The sequence below is a fragment of the Penicillium lagena genome, assembly GCF_028827675.1.
Source record: "Penicillium lagena strain IBT 129212 chromosome Unknown utg000001l_segment0_segment0, whole genome shotgun sequence".
Lineage (NCBI taxonomy): Eukaryota > Fungi > Ascomycota > Eurotiomycetes > Eurotiales > Aspergillaceae > Penicillium > Penicillium lagena.
Window position 1 is genome coordinate 3,092,781 of NW_026623222.1, and position 21,412 is coordinate 3,114,192.

Below are 21,412 nucleotides of genomic sequence, written 5' to 3' on the forward strand. Positions count from 1 at the left end.
GATTGATGCCTGGCGGATATGGCATATTGTCCCCGCCTGGCGGAACCCGGGGAAGGGAGGCGCGACACGGTCCCCTCATACATAGTTGCAATCACCTATTGCCGGAGAAAGGATGTGGGAGGCACACGACCACTTACGCGTCGGGGTCTGGTGGCGTCGTACTCCGGTCCCAGTCGGGATAGACAATGTGGTCGCAAAGGGATATGAATTCATATCAGCAGTATGTTGTCGCGCCTGGAAACGGGTCGTCCATACGGTAATTGTACACATCGATACATCGTACACAGAGAGAGAGAGAGTAGGTCGCAGATGGCATGGTTTGTTGCATGTGGGGTGATAAGTGTTTGGATGGGTTTTCTTTGGCGCCATGGGTTGCGCTGGACCACTGCTGGGCCAGATAGTAGCTCGCTGGTTCAGATGAGAATCGGCTAAAGCAAACATGATCACGAGTCACGAGAGGGGCCGTGTTAGGTGTCTTACAGACCGAATACCCTGGCAGACGGAATAATATATTCGATTCTGGACAGGGATGAAGAGTAGAAGTTGGGAGGGGAGACGTTGGGCAGAGAGAGTAAAGACAGAGAGGGAGGGGATGTAAGTTACGGTTGTCAGGGAGTGGTAAAAGTGGTATTGATGCCTGAAAATTATGGTGATCGCGTGATGCACGCCAGCCCTACTGAGTATTGACCAGCGCCGGCAGTCGCACGGATCGTTGGGAAATCCAGATTGACCCGTCAATGTTCAGAGCGCGGAGTGTATAATTCAACCACGGCTGTGGCTCCCCGTGTTCGTCTTCCTGTGACGAGACCATGAATCCGTCGATGCGCTCACGAGCAGTCGGGACCCGGCCAGGCCGTCGCAGCAGATCCTCTATTGACACGATATCGTCTAGCGATATCGTCGAGTCTTCCTCTAAGGCGATGATTATAGCCACGAGCCGAGAGGTAGGAGTGCACATATACAAGCCCTGCACGACCGGGGCTTGCAGCAGAAACCGCAATGCCTGGCGTCGCAGCAGGGGCGTGCGACATTTAAGCGCCGTGATGAAAAGAGGAAGGTAGATTCCCATTTCAAAAGTAAATGATGGTTGTCTGCCGTCTGGGTAGCATGTTGACGCGATCGCGGCGGGAGCGTAACCGAGGATCTGGATGAACTCGGCCTCGTACTGGTCGAATGTGGTCTGACAGGGGTTCAAGCAGGCCCTGATTTCGACCAAGATGCTGAGGTAGGTCATGAGAAGGGTTGCAGTGGCACCGTCGATATTACCGGTACTTTGTTGAACGGGCTGGAGAGAGGTGAGAAGCTCGTACCAAACCTGCAGCTGCTGGAGCAGATGTTCTTGTCGCAGTATGAGAGCTGGCGAGTTTCGTAGGCGATCATCAATACATTCATGCCAATGATCCTTAACATCGGTATTGAGTACCTTGAATTCTGCAACAAGACCGCAAAGGACATTTCGGGCCTCCCCCAACGAGGTGAATTGTTCCGTCATACTATCCAGCCCAGGGATCCAACTATCATCACGAACGCCTTGAATAATGAGCACCCAGGTACTCAGGCGCTGGAAAAGATGCCTAACCGTGGACAAGAGTGGTGACGATGTCATTTGACCACCTGCTGCCATGCCACTGGTCATAATCTGCGCCCCCCGTTGATACAATGTCATGGCAGCATTGCGATTCCCTTGCAAGAGTTCAATGGCAATGAACAAGATACAGCTGATCATCGACACCGTAAAATCCGCCATGCCGCTCTCGATCCGCTGCCGCAAGGCAGCCAGTGAGCGCGAATACCAGACCAGGGCATCATGATGATAGCTATGCCGCACTGCAGCCGGACTTTTCAGCAGTGAAAAGGGAGGTGCTTCGCGAACGGGAGGGCGCTCATAAAGCGCACTCAGCGCGATCACCGCATCCCACACTGCCGGCTCCAGGCGACAGATTTGCAGAACGGAACCACTCCAGAAACCGAGGTCTAAGACCCCCGAGAGAGCTGGACCGGCTTGGTGGAAGTAGTACTCAAATGCGCGCCGTTCGGGATGTGAAGACTGCCCATAGTTGTCTAGCCGGGGCAAAGTCTGGACGCTGGCTGCGGGCTGGGCGCGGTAAAAACAGCGCCGACCTGTGCTGGTACAGCGCAGACAAAACGGTCGCTCCTCGCCACACCGAACACGGCGAATCCTGGGAGAATCATGTAAGTTATTCTGCCAAGACGATGCAGGGAGTGGGGGTAGCTCGTCAAGCTTACTTGCAGGTATCGCAGCCTGTTCTGGACTTGGTGCTGCCAACCCGGCCGGACTCTTTGCGGGGTGTCGTCATGCCAAGGGCGAGATCAAGGCGATTATAGCCTCTATCGACTCTCAAATTTCATTGTCGGGTCGTGTTGTATCTCCCCTTGCTGCCCCATAAAGGGTAGTTGTGAGAGAAAGAATTAAAAGAGCGGAGTAGTGGGTCGGCGGTCAAGTACATTCGGAAATAAGCGCGTCTCCGGCTGGTGTTGTTGGGGCGAAATCGTCCACTCTTCTTCCTGCAGGGTCTCAGGTACACTTCAGTTACTCATTTGCCAACTCGGACATGAGGCTAGCTGTGGCAAGAGATCAGCAGGTCTCATCCTCGTTGGCATCAATCACTCCACCCCGACGCCAAGCAACGAAATAACCGATGGTCCAGCAGTGGAGTGAGTGAGACACGATCAGCCACTGTGAGAGATACGATTTTGCAAAGTTTAGTTAAATTTAGGGTCTTGGATCTCTGGAGGAGGCGGAGGAGGACCCTACGGATACAGTAGTCATAAACTATATAAGAGGCTTTCTTCCACTCCGATTTAAACTGCTCCCCCAACAGCCATTCCACTTTTCTCATTCTAAAATCCTCAAAATGAAGCTCTCAGCAACACTCCTAACCTCCATCCTAGTTACCAGCGCCGCTGCCTTCGACAAATGGCAGCGTAAGTACCCCCTCCCACCCCGATACATAGTCCACTTCCCCGAACACACACTAACCATGATCAATCAGCATGGGGCAAACGCGACTACGCCTGCGTAAACGTCTACCAAGGAATCCCAGACCACTCCACCGTTAAGGCGGGCCAAACAATCCACCTCCGTTTCAACCGAGAACCAACGACGCACTGCTCGGACCCGCTGAACAAATACCCCGGCGACGAGTACAGCGTGTGGCTGTACAACAACCCTGTGCGCCACCTGGATACCATCTCGTTTGACCAGTCTATCAAGATTGTCACTGGGATCCGCGAGGCTGACGGTGCGGTGGCGGTGAAAATTCCGGAGCATTTGCCGAGGGTTAAGAATGGCGATGCTTGGTATTTGAGGTTGGATACTGACCTGTCCACGGCGCCACAGGTATGTATTTTTTTCTAAGTTTTTAATTTGCGGACTGGTGTTGACTTTTGTTGGGATAGATGCCTACGATTTATAATGCTGCGGGACCGTTTACCATCAAGGCTGCGTAGATGTGTCTGGGATGTTGATGCTGATTGCAAATCGGACGTCGTATAGACCAATACCGGCGAGACAGAAATTACATGCATACAGCCCCAGGTTGTGCAAACTCGACTACAACAAGTCTGCAAATTGCTGAGAAAGAATTTATCACAATCACAGCCTCATAGCATCAAATTAGGGTATCATAAAATATGTATTGACTCTAACTAGTCACCTCTTCACTTGCTATGTGCATGCAACACTGTAAACATGCCTTCTATATATGCAACACTCGGCAGAAGACGCTACTAAGTACTCCCTCACTTAATCCCGATAGGACACACTCCACACTGCGAAGCCATTCGCGGGCACGTTGTGCGTCTGAGACACACTCAGAGACCCGCCCTGGGAGACATCGATATACGCACTGCCCGCGACATACTGCAGAGAATAGCCCTGGCCAGCGCCAAGGAAAGTCACTTTCACCTCCGCAGCATTGGACGACTGGTCACTGGGAAGCAGCTTGCCACCGGCTCCAAGCCAGCGGCCATCCAGTGCACTCGAGATGGTGAACTGCTGGCTCTCCTCATCGCTGTTGTAGTGAATCACCCAGCGCTGGGACTTGGCGCCGTGGTTGGAAGTCGCAGGGCTGCTAGACAGATTATCACCCCGGCCCGGGTTCGTCAGAGCGGACCCGCCCTTCTCAAAAGTCAGATAGCGGCCTTCGGTGAGGTAGCCCACGACCTGCTTGTAGCCTTCTTCGAACCAGAGGGAAGACTCCTCATCACCCTGCTCGCCGTATGGAACAGGAGGGCGCTGCGAAGAATACTTGGCCTGGCATTGAGCCGAGCCAACGTAGGTACCCTTGCTGTTCGTCACGGGGGTCGCAGCGACGGGAATGTTGGGAAGAGAGTAGTCCGGGTTGTCGAAGTCGAATGCATTCAGCAGATTGGACATGTGGGCACGTCGCCACGGTACCATCTCATTTGTCACGACGTTCTTGTAGCCACGAGCTTCCAACCACTGCTCCACGAACAAGATCTGGGAATTGTGGTCTGCGCGCTCGGTAAAGACCTTGCCCCCACGGGTCCACGGGGAGATCAAGTAGAAGGGCACCCGGAAGCCAGGCCCCACGAAGATATCACCAAACATGCCCAACGGATCCTCCATCCAGTCGCCAGGCGTGTCCTTGGGAGAATGAAATGGAGTGACGTGATCGCCCCAGCCGCCCGTCTCTGGATTGGTGTTAGGAAACTTCTCTCGAGCCGAGGGTTGGATGGGTTCTTACCGTCGTAACTGATGATCAACAGTGTGTTATTGTATTTGGGGCTGTTGATAACCGCGTTGGCCACTTGCTGCTGCAGCCAGCCGCCGTCCTTGGGCTGGTACGGCGGGTGCTCAGACAGTTCCATGGGACCAACGATGAAGCTGACTTCGGGCAGCGTTCCATTGCCAGCTCGGTTGTAGAAGTCATCCAGTCCAACGTAGGACATGCCTCGCTGGGTGAGCGGAGAATCCTTCGAAGCGTTCTGGTACTGCTGGAACCAGGCCAGCGGGTTGTCGTCAAAGTTGTCCTTGCCCTGGAAGAGCTGCCAGTCGACTCCAGCATCCTGGTAAAACTCGTAGATGGTCTTCCACTTGAGCGGGTAGCAATTGACATCTTTGCTCTCGCAGCCTGATCTATTGTTAGACGCCTGCACAATCCTAGACACAAGGCTCGCTCACCTGGCACCTCATTGTTGTCAATATATACTCCACCCTGATCCGGGGTCTGCGGGCCACCCGCGACGTTTATGGAGCCGCTAACTAGCGTGACACGATTAGGGTTGGTTGCGGTGATTTGACTCTCCTGATACATGTCGCCTGAGGTCCAGCCCTCTGCCAGAGCGAATTGAACGGGGATATCCTGCCGTCTAAGATGGCCCCAGCTCCAGGGGGTGTTGTTCCGCGCCCACATATTGTTCAGCTCGTGGTTGAGGGCTGCCTGGTTGGCCTGGTAGCCGTTGTCACCGGCCGCCATGCACTGAATAGCATCAGACCAGCTGCCACCCTTGTAACCTAGGTAGAAAGGCAGCAAGAAAGTGGCATTGCTGGACATGCTCGAATCGACGTATCTTAGTTTCGCGTTAGAATGTTTTCACCAATAGGTGCTACAACACCACTCACTGATACCACACGGATGTCCCGTCTGCATTCACCTGAACATTCGGGTCCTGGAAGCCGCGGACTCCAGCCATAGTCCCAAAGTACTGATATCATTAGCTTGGATCTATCATCTTCCGAAAGTAACACGTACGCTGTCGAACGCGCGGTTCTCCTGCATGAAGATAACCACATGCTCAATGTCCTGGAGAGAGTCTCCGAAGACTGGAGTGCTGGTCAACAGCACTGCCAGCGCAGTCGCCAGCATCGACCGTGTAATTGGAGCCATGAAATCACAACCGAGACGAAGGATGGGGGGGGCGAATGAGACTATAGAAGGAAGGAGGAGGCCAGCAGTACTTTAAGTAAAGCCACATCTTTCATCCAACTCTCGCGTCTCCCCACCGTTTCGAACCACTATGTGATCGAGATGCTCGCACGGTCCTAATTTCCAGGATTGGCAACATTCCCAACAGGGTCCGTCCTTGCTAAAGATTCGTCGCGGAGAGAAGCAAAAAGGGGCCAGTGGGGCGCATCCATCGTGCATGCCCCATGTCGATGAATCATGATCGAATGCGACAGCACCAATGGTCTTTCCACGTTGACAATTGCGCTGGGTCGCGTCTATCCGCCGGGTCCGATCGGAAGTCGAACATTGTTGATGCAAAGGCAGCTGCACCTGCAGGTTTCAAATCAGTGAAGGTGCCAGGGGCACGTGGGGTCGCATCCCCTGCATCGATCCACTCAAGTTGATAATTCCCCTCGCTTCAAGGTGATCGGCAAGGGAACGGTGACATGCAGAAGTGTGACGAGAAAGCGGCGCGTCGCACCTAACTACTCTCCGTCCGCCATGGAGAGCAGGCGTCGGAGAACCCCCCGACCGGAGGACCAGATGCGACGACCGCGCGAGAAGCTGGAAAATCAACAGAAACGCCCTGAACAATATCGGCCATGGCCTATTCTGGGCTGGGCGTTAGTCGCGTGCGCCTTGATTGTGTTGGCATATCTTCAAGGACCGGGGGAATTCTCGCTCGACCGTTTAATCTCGCCCATTCAACATCCACATCGCCCTGGACCTGAACCCGATAACGCAGCTGCTCTCCGCCCTCGAATTGAGCTTCACCCAGAGGAGCATACCTCCCGTCCAGCCGGAACACAGCATCGGGATTGGCGCATCAGTTCGGGGAACCGAAGGCCAGATGGTGTGTTGAAGCCGGTCTATCTGATAAACGGTGAGCGGGACTGTCCTACCCCGGGTAAGAGCAACCAACTGACCGAGACGGGCACGAGCAAAAGACCTATTTCCAGGCCCAACAATCGAGGCTCGCTCTGGCGATACTCTGGTCATTACCGTTACCAATGAATTGCAAGAGGAGTCAATTGCCTTACACTGGCACGGTCTCCATGTAGCCAGTGAGTTTATTTAAAGTTGAGACATACGAGATATACGAGCCACCCGCGGCTAATCCCGCACAGATGCCATGGATGGCGCGGCGGGGGTATCACAGTGTACCATCCCTCCCGGAGGCCAGTTCGTCTATAATGTCACCATCCCCCCAGACCAAAGCGGCACGTTTTGGTATCACGCGCACTCGGGAACCTTGAGAGCGGACGGCTTGTATGGCGGTCTGGTGGTTCATGCTCCGGCCCCCAAGTCTACTGTTCGGGGGCTGATTTCCCGTGAACGTGGCCGTGGCGAGTCGAGCTACGATAAGGAGCTTCTGCTTCTCATTGGGGATTGGTATCATCGGCGATCTGGTGACGTTCTTGCTTGGTATCAGAACCCAGGCAATAATGGAAATGAAGTACGCTATATTCGCCGTTCCTCTCCGTTTCTCCCATTGTTTAACATTGTCTCTAGCCTGTTCCTGACTCCCTCTTGGTCAATGGAGTGGGCCATTTTGACTGTTCTATGGCCGTGCCTGCTCGTCCGCTGGACTGCGTGACCCAATGGGTCAATTCATCGTTCCTGGACCTTGAACCGGGCCCGAAGTACCGGATCCGCGTTGTCAACACTGGGTGTGTATCATACCTCACCCGGGGACTTATTTAACTAACGCGCGTGACAGTGCACTGGCTGGGATATCCCTCACATTCGACCAAGAGCATTTAGACCTCATACAGCTTGATAGCACCGACACGGCGCGCTCTGAGCAGAAAGATGCTAACTCGATTGGCATTCTATACCCCGGCCAACGCATGGACTTTATCCTTCACTCGTCACCCAAAGCCTCGAAACAATCGTCTATAATGATTTCCCTAGACGAAGAGTATGAATGCCCACACCTTCATAACACAAACCCATATCACTAACAAACCACCCAGATGCTTCAAATACATCAACCCAGCTCTGACACCCGAACAAACCTTCCTAATAAATTACCTCCCCTCATCCTCATCCCCCGAATCCGAGGCAAAGGGTAAAAAATCCGAACCCACCATCCGCAACACCATCAACCTCGACGACATCCCATCCTCCCCCTCAGTCCTCAAAAACCTCCCTCCAAAGGCCCAGGAGACGCACGTCGTCTACACGAAGATCCAAAAAATGGCCCGCAACTCCAATATGCCATTCGGATATTTCAACCATACGTCCTGGCGGACACAGCAAGATCCCCGCGTGCCGCTGATCGCTCTGCCACGGAGTCAATGGGATGAGAATCAGTTCTCGATTACGACTGGAAAGGAGACGCAGTGGGTGGACCTTGTTGTGAATAATCTAGATGAGGGACCACATCCTTTTCACTTGGTTAGTACATTCTCTCCGTCTCTCCCATTAGTCTTATATACCTATATACCTTACCCAACCTACGCTATAAAATTCTGGCTTTATCATACTAACATTCCCCCAGCACGGCCACCACTTCTACATCCTAACGATCCAAGAAGCGACATTCGGCTGGGGCTCCTACAACCCCTTCGTTGACGACTACCCACCAGGCCTAGAACCCGACGAAACTACAGACAACACACACACAAATACCTCCCAAGAACAACCCTACGATCTCACCCGCGCATCCCTCCGCGACACAGTCCAGATCCCGAGCCGCGGGTACGCTGTGCTGCGTTTTCGCGCGGATAACCCGGGCGTGTGGATGCTGCATTGCCATATTCTGTGGCATCTTGCGACGGGGATGGCAATGCTTATTGATGTACAGGGTGACCCGGGGGGAGTTGTGGCTCATGATCTTGGGCGTGGGGGTGGGGTTTGTTCTGGTTGATTTCTTGGTATTCCCATTGATGTCTACGTGTTGGTTGGAACAGTTACTCAAGCATTGTACAGTGCAATTAGATTTCCGGAAAGAAAGTGTCATCTTGCTTTCAAGCAGGTCTTTCCAGGGTAGAATAAACTAGACTCTCACCTGTTCCAAGTAATGCTTTTGGTGTTGACGATAACGACATATCCTTAGGACGAGTAATGCAAAGAATGGATCCGTTTGGATCGAATATGATCCCAGCCACCAAAGAGCGCATATAGCACAACGCCGAAAAAACACCATTCCCGGTTAAAAGATGAGAGCAAGAGAGTAACAAGAAGGCAAGAACCAGCTTCGCCATTTCAGATTCATACTCGTACAACGGAACGAAAGTGAGAAAGTAAGTTTCCTTAGGTCGCGGCGGAGGCCCATTCCACTACTTCCAAGGCGCACACGACGAGGACGAGCGTGGATGGGAGGATCCTAGAAGAGACTCATAATCAGCCACAATTCATATTGAAGGAGGGGGGGAAAGAACATACCAGACGACATAGCTCTGGAAAAGCAGCTTAGACATAGCCCCGACGTAGACGTTATTAATTTGACAGATCTGCGCCAGCTGCAGCGCGGAGGGTGCACCAGCCAACAAGAAACAAACGATGATGAAGATGGGGTCGTCGAGGATGCTGATGGGGACGTACTTGGCCAGCAGAGCCAGGAACGGTGCCATGATAAGAGTTGGCAGGAGCATGCGCGCAATCAAAGAGGCGATAATGAGCTTGCGCTCGTCATGCGGGTGCTCCATGTCAGCTCGGGCTTCTTCAGAGAGGGTATTGCGCGCGAGATTGGCGCCCAGTACAACAAGGATCAGCGGCACGGCGACCTGGCCGTTCTGATCGATGGCACGGGTGACGGAGTTGCGGACGAAGGTACCGTCGTCGAAGAACAGATTTTGGAGCACTGGGACAGAGGCAACAATAATTGCGACCAGCATCGCCCACAAGGGCGGGTTCATGAAGTCCCATAATCCGTGGAGGAAGCGGGTTGCTCCACGAGTGAAGACTGTGAGCCCCTTCTGGGCATGAGTTGGGAGACGCTGATATACTGCGTTTGTTCGCTTCTCAAACCCGCGTCGGAAGCGGTTACTATTTCGGCGAAGAGAGGTTTTCCAGTGCTGGAGGCGGGTCTGTTCTGCTTCGTGCGCTTCTCGTGCCGCCACCTCGACATCTGGAAACGATAAGATATGGCCCTGGGAGCTCTCACGAGGTAGGAACGGGCCTCGCGGCGGTGGGCCGAGCAGCGACGGCGTTTCTTCATGATCAGTATCTTCATCCGCCGCATCGTCGGAATGAAGCGCGGACAGCTTCGTGTATGAGTACGTTCGCGCCGTCACAGGAGTCTGATCTCCAGACTGGAACCCGCCGTCATGATGCTCCACATCATCCGAATCACGGGTGCGCACCAGCGGCTCGTCCGGTTCTGTCGGGTCGGGATTATCGGTGTAATGCGCCTGGCCCTGCTCGATGCGCGTGCGTCCGATATCCGCGCGCTCGGCCTCCTCGAGGAATCGTTCCTTGGGCGCCAACAGAACATGGTATCCCCAGCTCCAGCGGACCAGCTGGCCCAGCTGCTGGAAGATAAGCAGATATAGAATCCCCCGGGCGGCTACCTCATCGTCGTTGTCGTTCGGGATGCGGTCCCAGTGGAGGCCTTGGAGAGTCTGCGAGAGCGAGACCACGAGGGATATGGGGAGGGAATTAGAGTTGCCAAACACCTGATGAATAGGAATGTCAGCCAAGATAATTCTGCAAGTGATAATATGATAACACTAACCGCCATGGCAGCGACGAAGTTGGACTTGCGCTTCTTGAATCGGAAGCATCGTGAGACAAGGAAGGAACAGGAGTATGAGACGACGGTCTGGACGACAAAGATCACGGGGATGATGGCCAGGTCGGTCAGCTTTTCTGCTGTCAGTTGGGAGCCGAGCTTGATGAAGACTGCATTCGTCAGTCAGAGTCAGTAGGTGGGCGACTGTGATGATTCGAGAGTGTGGTTCATACTAAGACAGGGAGTGAAGAGGGTCACGTTGAGATTGGCCAGCAGTTTCTGGGCATCTGCATCTAACATGCCCTGGCGGGCAGCGATATAGCCCGGCAAACTGACGCAGATGACTTCGAGAACGGCCTCAAAGACCAAGAGGACTAGATGGAGGAAGGAGGGATGACTGGCATGGTCGGAAGCGCCCATTGCGGTCAGGGCAGAGGAGAGCGCGTCGCCATTCTGGAAGGAACGGGGCGCTTTAAAAATGGCCATGGACAGAGAGCAAGCGAGATAGCGATGAGGATGAAGATGATGGAGGGGCCTTTCCCTGGGAGAGAAAGAAGAGAGAGTTGGCCGCTCCTTGATAATAAGCTTTATCTATCTGCCTGGATGGCTTGGACAGCTACGGTCGGGACCACCAACAAGAATCGTCAAAAGTAGTGACGGCGCCTGCTTCGATGTACGACCGGAAAATGAGCCAGGGAATTTCAATCAGGTCATGGAATAAATAATAATCGAACTGTCTTGGTAATTCTTCCTTGTTATTCCCGGTGACGCAACCGGCCGTTATCAGCGCAAATCAGGAATGGTCAGAGCGGTGACACAAACAAGTATAGAATCATGATCGAGTCGAGTAACTTATGTAGTAAGACTCAGGTGGCAAGCAAATACTGGTATAATACACATCATCTTTTATCGTGCAACTACGAGCTCCTTTGGTTTCACGCTTCCTCCACAAACCCTAGCTTCTCGCCCACCTTGATGCGCTGCCCTTTCTCAATGGTCCAAGTCCAGCCGTCGCGCCGATGCTCCTCCGGCCAGCCGGCATCAACCGATCTGCGTATGCCTAGTGGAGCCTCAAAGACCATCACGATCGTGCTGCCCAATTGGAACCCGCCCATCTCCTCTCCGCGCTGCAGGGGGTGTCCGCCGAGGGCCTCACTGGCGTGTCGATAGGTCGCCTCGACGAACCCAGGGTATTGCTCCCCCGCTTAGCGGCCAGGGCCGCTGCCAGGTCTGCGGCACTGTCGGTCAGCAGGCTGTTGGTACGCAGTTCCGAGTCGAAATTGATCTTGATGGATCCGACATTCGTGGCCCCGACTGGCGTGTAACTGAAGAAGCCCCAGCGCCAGCGGCCCAGGAGGGCGACGCGCTCATTAAGAGTGAACAAGCCAGGGAGGTGGCGCTGCAGATATGGCGACACGGAGTACAGTTCACCGGCGAAGTGCCGCCGGCTCTCGACCACCCACGCGGCGGGCGAGTGGAAGCGGTGGTAGTCTCCGGGCGCCAGGTAAATCACCACGTAGAACAGTCCGTGGTTGCGAGCTTTTTGGGGGGCATACCACGGAGTTCCCTCCCCGCGAGCCAGCTCTTCTTGGACCTGGAGCTCGGTGGTAGGCTTGGACGTTGTAGAGGCATCCAGGGAGGCCCGTCGCGTCGCGGGTTGTCCCGGGTCGCCAGAAATTAAAGTAGGGAGGGTGTAAGAGATGCCGTTGACGCGGGCAAACTCCTCGTCCGAGGTCAAGGTTTCCGCATCGTTTGAGGCCGGCTCCGTGATCTGATCCGTGAGTCGTTTGGTGTGATCGGCGTGCGAAGGCGTGGCCGACCCTAATAAGGCATCTAGGCTGTAGGTCATGCCCTTGACCTGCTCGACCTCGCCCCGCTCGATCATGCCAAACTGCAGGATGCGGCCATCCGACGGCGCCAACAGCGCACGTGGATCTGGGTCCAAGGGCCGAACGCCTGGCTTCAATTTGCGGTAGAAGAAGGCCGCCAGGTTGGGGTAGGTGTGCAGATCAGGCTCCGCGACCTCGCTGAGGTTGACTCCAAAAACCCACGAGTACAGCTTGAAGCCCGGCACCCGGAAATAGTACGGGAGCTCTATCTCGTTGAACCGACCCCAGAGCCGCGACATGGCCTTCAGGGGTAATGTGGACATGATCTGAACCTGCCAGGATCCCGTGGGCACAATTCGAGGGCGGCGTGGTGGCCGCTGGCCATGCTCCCAGCCCTCCCCACCAGCATCTCGAGCCTGTCGCTCCTTTTCTGCTCGTTGAGCCTTATAGAACTGCAGCAGCCCTATGAAGCCAATACCGAGTCCGACCGGAATCGGGTACCACTCCACCTTGGTATTCCGCAGGGCAAATCGGAGGCGCGACCCAAATCCTCCTTTGCCGTTATTGTTGTCATGATTACTGTCTTTGTGGTACTGTCTCCACGATCTGGAAGACGAGAAATGGCGAACGCTGGCCGTGTGCCGAGCCGTTGCCCTGAATGAAAAAACCTCCATCGACGACGCGACGCCCCGGCGCATAGGGGCAAAATGACACGAACAGAGAGATGAAGTGAGGCGCTTGGCCATAATGCTGCCAGAGCTTCAATCCATGGGCATCAGCCAAGAAGCATACATCGGCAGAGATCAGAAGAACGTTTTACCTCCATCCCAAAGGGGAAATGGCTTTTTTGTTTGGACCCCAGCCGACTCACCGCCTACAGCTTTACCGCCCGGCAGATATTCACGTGCCCCAGCCTGTAAGCTCACTCATCCTCCTCTTCGTTGCTATACTTTCTTGTTTTTGTTCTGCACTCTGCCACACATCCTTCCTCTCTTGTCAGACTCATTATCAAGCCTTGTTTCCCGCTGCTTTATACGTGTCTTTCGGTGTCTACCCGTGATCGTTCTACCTTCTGCCGACACCCTGCCCTTCGTCTTATCGCCAGCTTGAAGCCAGATATCAAGATAGCAGCCACGCGTTCGGGGCAGCTTCTGTGCTCAACGAGGCTGGGGTAGCCGGTGGCAGTGACCGTTGGCCCCATCGTTCCCATCCCCACGCAGACCACCTACAATAGTGTCCTCGCGAGGATTAATCCTCTGGTCATCGGCGTAGGAAACAGCTCAAGCCCTACATCCGCGGAGATGGCATCCACCCTTCCACCCGCCGCGTCGCCTAAGGCAAATATGAGCCCTACGACGATCACGCTTCATATTCTCTGCCCTTCGCTCGCCCCTCACAATCGCATTACCATGTTGAATTTTGCGCTCTCAACTACAATTGCGCAGTTGAAGGATAAACTGGCCGCGGATATCGCAACCCACCCCGCGCCATCGACGCAGCGCCTTATCTATGGCGGGAAGCGCCTTGAACAGGACGATGTGACTTTGGAAGCCGTTCTGGCTCCAATTGATGTAAGGTTTCTTGTGTTTTGTTCTTGTATTCAGGTCACTGAATTCTTTCCAGGGTAACCAATACTCCATCCATCTTGTGCTACCACCCGGACCTCCTGCACCTCCCACATCTACTACAACGGCCTTTTCGACATCTATGAATCATGGTTCTTCCCACATCCCTCGCCTGCGGCATCCACAATACACCGACAATCCGATTGGAGACGGGCTGTACGACCTACGTGGGCCCGATCCGGCCCGCATGCGACAGACAGGTTCACACCCAAACGAAGAAGCGCCATCTAGGCCTGCCACTTCAGGACGAGGGATGCCTACGGAGCTAGATCATGAGAATCGGGGGATCGTCGGTCCAATGCAGCAGAACGTTGAAAATGCGAATCAACGTCAGCTAGTCTGGCCTCCTCCTCCAGGCCATGCAGTGTACGCTGCTCGTGCCATGTACCCCGGACGGCAGGAGGACCCCTTGTACCGTCACTATCAAGTGGCCCTTCCGAGACGCCGCAATGACCACCCTCCGCCTCCTTACTCTTCTGAAGAAATGCCGCCGCCAGCAAACATAAACGCCGAGTCTTCAGCGGCGGTTGGGACAGCCTCCCAGATGTCTTCTACAAATGCAACCTGGCCTGGCCAAGACAATTCAGCCTCCCCTCGGCTTCCCCAGTCAGAAGCGCCCCTTTCTGTGGAGGAGGAACTTGCCCGCGTGCGCCGCATTAGAGAGCTACGTGTTGATATCGAGAATACTGAACGCCAGCTTGCTGTGGGTAGCTTGCCTCCGATGGATCGCATCATCCAGATGCGGAACGAGCTGTTCCAGATCCAAGACGCACGGTATCGCAACTACTTTGCTGCTCGGGATGGCGAGGTCGAGTCGTTGATCACTCGCATCTGCAACCTCTACCAGCGCGTCGACCAACTCCATGTCGTCCAAACCCGGTTCCCCTCCTGGCCATTTGACAATCCGTCTGCCATCCCGATCCGCCGGGCCTACCTGGTGACATCGCCGAATGGATTCCAGGGGATTCTCACGCCTCCCGTTGCCACAGGTACAGTTCAGGCACCACTTTTTGCACCGCATACTTCTACCCAAACGGGCCCTGCTCCGGCTCCTGGACCCCAAGCGGGAATTGTCGGAAACGCCGTTCGCCATGCAGTCCTCGACCAGCAGCGCCGTCCCAACCCCGCCGAGCCACGTCGTGGCCTTGCCCGGCATCTGCGCCGCATTTGGCTCTTCGTGCGACTGTATTTCTTCTGCTACATGATCAGCGACCCGGGAACTTGGACTCGTATCATCTTTGTCGGCTGCGCGTTTCTGTTTGCTCTTTTCTCTGACACAGAAATCCCCCAGCGGCTCCATGGAATGATGATTGCGCCTATCCAGCACCATCTCGAAGGACTCGTGCACCTTGGTGAACCTGGCGAGCAGAATGGTCAGACCCAGGCCCAGGCGGGAGCCGCCCAGCCTGCTACACGTGACCATGAGCAGGATAACAACGTGGCTGGTGGCATTCAGCACCATATCCGCCGCGCTGAACGCTCGGTCCTCCTTTTCCTGGCAAGCCTGGTTCCTGGTATCGGAGAGCGTCAGGTTGAGGCCCGCAATGCTGCAGAGGCCGCTCAGAACGCCGAGCGTGCCCGTCAGGAGGAAGAGCAGCAGCGTGAGCAGGCTGCCCCCGAGGCTAACCACAATGAGAATACCAATGCCAACAACGCCCAGCCCGCCCAGGAGATGCCTGGCGCTGGCGACATCGCCTAAATCACCATCACCACTGACCCACACGCGGATCTGTTGAGAAGACCGCTGAATCTACCCTGACACCCTTTCTTGTTTGCATAGACTCCTATATAGGAGTACACCACCAGCATCTGTTCGAGTGATACCCCCCTGTTTTTGTCCTTTCCATTTCCCAGCAGCCATTTTTCACGGCAATCTAGCGCACATTCATGGAAGTGGTTACCCATGCTGTCCTTCTGCTTGCTCTTTACAGCGCCACCATCGCCTTGCATTTGCATCGCCTTCCATCCATCTACCTGAGCGCTTCATTCTCAATTCCTCCGTTATGTATGAAGCCATGTATGAATTTCTGCCAGATTACCATTTTTTCACCATGTGCGTTTCCATTCAGTTAAATTTTGTGTGTTTTTCTTTTGCTTTTCACCACAACGCTAGGTGACGGAGCTATCCAAAATTGAAGCTACACGAGAGGAGTTTAGACTTGGAGACTTTCTTACCCCGTTAGCAACAGGCAATGCATGAACTAAATTACGGATATACCTCGATTTTCCCTAGTCTTCGTTCTTTCTAGTGTCTACTACTATGTATAAGGGAACAGGAACATGGACAACCTTGAAGGTATCCCTCCTTTACTATTCTGGTCGGTTGCACGATACGTACTTATTTCTGTTGGTTCCGTTCCACGATGCTGGAAAGTATGGGCATGGAATGCAGCTTCCTCCTACAGATAGGAAGGTGCGCCGTAGCCTTCCTTTTAAATCTCCCATACCTTCTTTCAACTTTTCCAACACTCTTCGCTACATACACATTCCATAGCACCGTCTCCGCCATTGTTCTTTTCCCCCGACTCGAGAACAACCTGCATGTTACCACTCAGCTGCAAATCAACAATGCATTTTCTATTTCTCTCTTTCCCTTCTTGCAGTGGCCACCAGCGTTAATGCAGCGCCAGCCCTGAGTGCATCTCGCAATGAGGACGCATGGAAGCAATGCGAAGCCCGCCTGGATGGCGAGCTGCCGTACTACGTTCCTTCGAATTTCAGATTCTCTGGAAATGTTCGTCGCTACTATGTGGCGGCGGAAGTAGTTCCTTGGGATTATGCTCCGACAGGTAGGTGCTTCCGGAAGATCACAGAATTGTTTTTCTAATCGACATATCCAATGAGTAGGCTGGGACAACTGGCTTGGTGTCCCAATGGACGATTCCTTTCGAGCCCAGACATGGGGATACATTCGATCGAACACAAGCATCGGCACCAAATACGACAAGGCACTCTACAGGGGGTACACAAATGCCACTTTTGAGGAAAGATCCGAGCAACCTCCCTGGGCTGAGTTGCAGGGCCCAATTATTCGTGCTGAAGTTGGTGATATGATCGAAGTCAGTTTCACCGTGCTCTTTTACCTTGGGCCGTTCTTCAGTATACTAATTCCACCAGATCATGTTCGTCAACAAGATGGACCATTTCTATTCCAGCATGCATAATATGGGTCTGTTCTATACCAAGGAGTCAGAAGGTAGCGTCTACTACAATGGGACCAGCAATGTCGCTATTGGTGACGCAGTTCCTCCAGGTGGATGTTTTGTTTACAAATGGTGCGCTGGTTCCAGTTGTCATCAATCGTCCAGCATCTTTGAAGACTGACGATCAATATCTATACAGGCTTGTTCCGGAAACCTCTGGTCCTAATGGCCACCACGATAGCCGAATCTTGGCCTACCATCCATACGTCAGCATGTACCAAGATCAAGATGCGGGTTCCTATGGACCTGTTCTCATCTACCGTCGCGGGAAAATGGAGACTGTGATGCGGCAGAACCGTGAATTTGTCCTTCTCTACGCGGACAATCAGGAGTGGAACTCGTCCCTCGCGCTGCATAACGTCCAGAAATACCTTCCTGGTATGGTGTCGCAGGTCACGAATCTGTCATACCAGTATCCACAAATTTCTCATGGTCAGGGGAATTTTAGTCTCTGGTATCCCCAGTTCATCAACACACCGATGACCAACGTTACTCCTGCGATGGCGGCAAATTTCTTCCCCGTGAGTTATGTCTCTCTTCTCTTTTTACCTGTCCTTTATAAATACCTGATATGTTCTGAATGCACAGGTAAACGGTTACATCTACTCAAATAACCCACCTTTCGAGATGTGTCTCGAGGATAATGTCATCTGGTACCTTTATGACATGGCTTCGACACACATGTGTTCCACATGCACGGCGACAATGTCCTTGATCCAGTCTCCGGGGCCACTTTGCCCACTGTCACCCTGAATCCCGGGCAAATGACCACCGTCTTGATGACTGCATTTAACCCAGGTTGGTGGCAGCTGATCTGCCACTTTACTACACACCTGAGTAAGGGAATGGAGGCCAATTATATTGTATACGGTGGGCCTTACGGCGAATGTCCTCTTGAGCCTCTGGAGAAGCCCTAATCGGGTCTTGTCCCATCCCACTAGCATGCGTTTGGGACTTCATATTCTGACCGGCATGGGTTATCCTTAGCTGAGGCCTACTGTTGAAACTATTATCATTAATATTGATACATTCCAGATTGATTAGTATAACCGCTCAATGGTTGTAGTGGTAGTGGTGTGTTCAATGAATACTAACGGCTGCTTGGTCTAACTGACAGCTTTGTTTCTTTAATTTATCGTCAGTGCCCCGCAAAAGGACGTTGGCAGCGAAACATGAGTGAGGAGGATACTTAATACTCGATTAGTTTTGCTGCCCCTGATTCGACCAACTGCTCTAGGTAAAACGAAGTATACAAATGTTCTCTCGTATAATGCATATAGCCATATTCGAAAACAGTTTACCCCATATTCTCTCACGAATTGTTTCCCAAGCCCTGACCTGAGACTTGCTAGTCTACATGTGGATTAGCTGTAGATCACCCCGTTTCGAAAAATAGACCCTATATTTGACATAACGATTGTAAGACCTGTCATGATGTACATATTTTTCACGAAACTGCTATACGCTGGTACATTTGTGCCTCTCCTGCCCTGCTATCCAACTGTTAAGTCCCTGGCTTTTTAAGCGAGAATTCAAGCTACGCCACACAATATGGCGCTGAGACTTGCTAGAATTCTATAGGATCTCGCAGAACCTTGTGTTCATCCTTTTTGAAAGCTAACCTAGGCAACTGGGCTGTGAATATAAGCCCCCTATATACATAAAGAACCTATCCCACCGCCTAATTATGACTTTACAAAAAGACTATACGATATAGATCCTCACAAAGCCACCTGTCTTCGCCTATCATTGCCGCTCCTCCAGATAACCGAGCGCATTGGCAAGTATTTCCGTAAAATGGGACGACGATAGCACTCCGAACGGGTTTCCATATTTCCTCTTTGTTTTCTCATATATTGCGAGAAAAGTGGTTAAGACCAGAACGTTGAAACTGTTGTCATACGAAACGTAGAGTTCGACAATGGCGCATTTCTCAGCCGTAGAGGTCGGTTTATGGATGATTGCTACGTGGAGACCTGTATCATCTATGAGTTTCATACCAAGACCAGAAGACCACATAGCCTCCGGCCGTAGAGCGGTAGATGTAGTAGCCAATTGGCTTGGCTCGTTGGGCGGCAACTGTGCCTGTGGATGAGGTTATGGCTAGCGGGTTTGGGTCTTCAGCCTGGTATGCCGGCGGGGCTTCGTCATTACCGTAATAGCTCATGGTTGCTCTGGATATTGCGGGAGAGTGATTTGGGTGCTAGTCTGACAAGACCACTAGGACGCACTCTTTCTTTGTTCCGTCTGGATGGTACATTCTACAAAATTCTATGGCCTCTTTTCGTACTATAACAATGACTCATTTGTGGCTGAAATTATAACCAAGTGTATTATTTCATCCTCGGGCATGGAGATGCGCGTGCTACCAAGATAATTGCCTGAGGTTGAAGAGAAAGAAGGTTATTCCAATGTTAGCATCTACATTGTGGCATTTTGTTGATTGATTGCAGGGCATTCTCATAATAAGCGGAGTTTGGCCGGACTCACCTTGCAGTCAATAGCAAGGGGTGGAATAATCTTTATAAAAAAGATAGATTCTCATTACCTAGAAAGTAAATTATACTGCACAGGTGATTACCTCTTTTGCCAGTCGCCGCGACGATGTGAATAAGTGAGGCGATGACTTGACATCTCCCGTAACCATGATTGCTCTCTTCATTGGTCTTACGCAATGAACGGTAGCCCCATAACCCAGACCAACAACCATGCTATCCACGAGTCCTTTCCTGGCGATACCATGCTGGCCGCTTCATGGGAACGTGTCGGAACAGCTCCCCCGACGGAGGATGGACCCCCTGCTGGGAACGACTTCGGCGCCGCCGCCGCGCTGGAGGATGAGCTTTCCGGGAACGAATTCGTCGGTGATGCTCCGTTAGAGGACGTACTTGCCGGTAACGATTCCGTCGGTGCTACCTCTGTTGGACTGCTGGCTGGCTCTGAGGATGCGCCAGAATCACCACCTTCGCTTGAAGGTTCGGGCGTGACCAATGGGGGTGCGGTTGTAGTGACAGGTCCATCGGGATTGAAAGATAACGACGGCAGGAAAGTCGGTACGGGAATAAGGCCGGTTTCGATACAAAAGCTGTCGCCAGCCGTGGGACACGCATATCCGAATGGGCAGCACCCACCGTCTTCGCAATCATGACCGACGCACGGCTCATCACATCTGGGCTGGCCCCTAACGAATGTGCAGGGCGCGCTGGAAGGGCAGCATCCGCCTCCAACGGTGCAGTATATTTGGTCCGCTGGACACAAATTTTCTTGTCGGGGTATAAGAGGACCGACGGTCGTGAGAGGAGCTCTAGGATTGGCGAGCTGAACGGCACTGGTCAGGCTGGAGCCCAGAAGAACAAAAGACCAATGAATATACATTGTGGTTTAAACCTTGAGTTTGTCTGGATCAAAGTATTAAATAATGAGAAACACTGGGGGGTGCAAGCCTCAATTATATAACTGTGGAATCTTCTTGAGGAAACATGCCTCTTGCTTCGTGGACGACATTAGCCAAGATAGACCCTCGTGTTCGGTCGCTTTTCGTTGGTTAATTCATACAGCGGCGAACTAGCGATGTATCTAAGGATGTTTGTAAAGTGCTAGGCTAGACCGGCAAGGTGCTAAAGCGGACCATGTTGCGATGGCAGTGCCATGAGGCGCCTCTTCGTGTTGGAGCCGAGCCAGCGACGCTCGGGCATCCAGTGACAGGCCTGCCAAGACAGGCCGTCCGAGAAAAGAGGCGGAGTCGTCTGTCCTGAAAAGCCACCAGCAAGATAGATAATTGACTGGGTGGGCAGGGCTTTGACTGTCACTACCCGTACTCAGAAGGGAATCAACTGGGAAGGAGATGGCCCGTTTTAGAGGAGGTACTATGCATCCTAGCAGATAGTCGCCTTGGACAGATCCCGCGGGCTTGCCCGTAAGCTTATCCGCCAAGATTGAGGTCGGTAAGCTTGAGCCAAGAGCCGCCATGCCTGAGCGAAGAGCCGAGTCTCTTTCCGTTTCGGGGGTGCCAACAGACTGCTCAGAATCGGAAGCGAAAATTTTGGTATATACTAGTCCCGAACGCAGCCAATCATTCCAATTGTAGAGGTCACGAAATGTCTGATTATGAAGCTATTGAAATTACTTCTATTCAAGAGAGTGT

The 21,412-nt window shown here is 53.0% G+C and overlaps 13 protein-coding genes across 13 annotated transcripts; 7 read left to right on the forward strand and 6 right to left on the reverse strand.

Moving 5' to 3' along the window:
* Window positions 1-673: 673 nt before the first annotated feature.
* On the reverse strand, window positions 674-2,318 carry N7510_001337 (Zn(II)2Cys6 transcription factor domain-containing protein; the record flags this gene model as incomplete). The annotated part of the gene is made up of 2 exons (XM_056973264.1): window positions 674-2,180; window positions 2,248-2,318. 2 exons carry the CDS (start codon window positions 2,316-2,318, stop codon window positions 674-676), a joined length of 1,578 nt encoding a protein of 525 aa, XP_056838381.1.
* A 558-nt stretch (window positions 2,319-2,876) lies between these two features.
* On the forward strand, window positions 2,877-3,471 carry N7510_001338 (uncharacterized protein; the record flags this gene model as incomplete). Its single annotated transcript, XM_056973265.1, has 3 exons — window positions 2,877-2,946; window positions 3,015-3,361; window positions 3,421-3,471. The coding sequence occupies 3 exons, from the start codon at window positions 2,877-2,879 to the stop codon at window positions 3,469-3,471; spliced, it is 468 nt and encodes a 155-aa protein (XP_056838382.1).
* Window positions 3,472-3,766: 295 nt separating this feature from the next.
* On the reverse strand, window positions 3,767-5,852 carry N7510_001339 (nonhemolytic phospholipases C family protein; the record flags this gene model as incomplete). Its single annotated transcript, XM_056973266.1, has 5 exons — window positions 3,767-4,677; window positions 4,731-5,117; window positions 5,168-5,556; window positions 5,609-5,691; window positions 5,739-5,852. 5 exons carry the CDS (start codon window positions 5,850-5,852, stop codon window positions 3,767-3,769), a joined length of 1,884 nt encoding a protein of 627 aa, XP_056838383.1.
* Window positions 5,853-6,434: 582 nt separating this feature from the next.
* Window positions 6,435-8,805, forward strand: N7510_001340 (multicopper oxidase-domain-containing protein; the record flags this gene model as incomplete). Its single annotated transcript, XM_056973267.1, has 7 exons — window positions 6,435-6,840; window positions 6,893-6,997; window positions 7,061-7,389; window positions 7,446-7,603; window positions 7,654-7,854; window positions 7,910-8,333; window positions 8,437-8,805. The coding sequence occupies 7 exons, from the start codon at window positions 6,435-6,437 to the stop codon at window positions 8,803-8,805; spliced, it is 1,992 nt and encodes a 663-aa protein (XP_056838384.1).
* A 386-nt stretch (window positions 8,806-9,191) lies between these two features.
* Window positions 9,192-11,097, reverse strand: N7510_001341 (Auxin Efflux Carrier superfamily; the record flags this gene model as incomplete). The annotated part of the gene is made up of 4 exons (XM_056973268.1): window positions 9,192-9,264; window positions 9,324-10,555; window positions 10,615-10,781; window positions 10,845-11,097. The coding sequence occupies 4 exons, from the start codon at window positions 11,095-11,097 to the stop codon at window positions 9,192-9,194; spliced, it is 1,725 nt and encodes a 574-aa protein (XP_056838385.1).
* Window positions 11,098-11,546: 449 nt separating this feature from the next.
* N7510_001342 (phosphatidylserine decarboxylase 1) lies at window positions 11,547-13,138 on the reverse strand (the record flags this gene model as incomplete). The annotated part of the gene is made up of 2 exons (XM_056973269.1): window positions 11,547-11,731; window positions 11,797-13,138. The coding sequence occupies 2 exons, from the start codon at window positions 13,136-13,138 to the stop codon at window positions 11,547-11,549; spliced, it is 1,527 nt and encodes a 508-aa protein (XP_056838386.1).
* A 49-nt stretch (window positions 13,139-13,187) lies between these two features.
* On the forward strand, window positions 13,188-14,068 carry N7510_001343 (uncharacterized protein; the record flags this gene model as incomplete). The annotated part of the gene is made up of 2 exons (XM_056973270.1): window positions 13,188-13,253; window positions 13,616-14,068. The coding sequence occupies 2 exons, from the start codon at window positions 13,188-13,190 to the stop codon at window positions 14,066-14,068; spliced, it is 519 nt and encodes a 172-aa protein (XP_056838387.1).
* A 79-nt stretch (window positions 14,069-14,147) lies between these two features.
* Window positions 14,148-15,764, forward strand: N7510_001344 (uncharacterized protein; the record flags this gene model as incomplete). The annotated part of the gene is made up of 1 exon (XM_056973271.1): window positions 14,148-15,764. One exon carries the CDS (start codon window positions 14,148-14,150, stop codon window positions 15,762-15,764), a length of 1,617 nt encoding a protein of 538 aa, XP_056838388.1.
* A 664-nt stretch (window positions 15,765-16,428) lies between these two features.
* On the forward strand, window positions 16,429-16,892 carry N7510_001345 (uncharacterized protein; the record flags this gene model as incomplete). The annotated part of the gene is made up of 2 exons (XM_056973272.1): window positions 16,429-16,478; window positions 16,703-16,892. 2 exons carry the CDS (start codon window positions 16,429-16,431, stop codon window positions 16,890-16,892), a joined length of 240 nt encoding a protein of 79 aa, XP_056838389.1.
* A 396-nt stretch (window positions 16,893-17,288) lies between these two features.
* On the forward strand, window positions 17,289-18,185 carry N7510_001346 (uncharacterized protein; the record flags this gene model as incomplete). Its single annotated transcript, XM_056973273.1, has 2 exons — window positions 17,289-17,793; window positions 17,989-18,185. The coding sequence occupies 2 exons, from the start codon at window positions 17,289-17,291 to the stop codon at window positions 18,183-18,185; spliced, it is 702 nt and encodes a 233-aa protein (XP_056838390.1).
* Window positions 18,186-19,014: 829 nt separating this feature from the next.
* N7510_001347 (uncharacterized protein) lies at window positions 19,015-19,435 on the reverse strand (the record flags this gene model as incomplete). The annotated part of the gene is made up of 2 exons (XM_056973274.1): window positions 19,015-19,159; window positions 19,269-19,435. 2 exons carry the CDS (start codon window positions 19,433-19,435, stop codon window positions 19,015-19,017), a joined length of 312 nt encoding a protein of 103 aa, XP_056838391.1.
* Window positions 19,436-19,942: 507 nt separating this feature from the next.
* N7510_001348 (uncharacterized protein) lies at window positions 19,943-20,416 on the forward strand (the record flags this gene model as incomplete). Its single annotated transcript, XM_056973275.1, has 1 exon — window positions 19,943-20,416. One exon carries the CDS (start codon window positions 19,943-19,945, stop codon window positions 20,414-20,416), a length of 474 nt encoding a protein of 157 aa, XP_056838392.1.
* A 428-nt stretch (window positions 20,417-20,844) lies between these two features.
* Window positions 20,845-21,237, reverse strand: N7510_001349 (uncharacterized protein; the record flags this gene model as incomplete). Its single annotated transcript, XM_056973276.1, has 1 exon — window positions 20,845-21,237. The coding sequence occupies one exon, from the start codon at window positions 21,235-21,237 to the stop codon at window positions 20,845-20,847; it is 393 nt and encodes a 130-aa protein (XP_056838393.1).
* Between the last annotated feature and the right edge of the window lie 175 nt (window positions 21,238-21,412).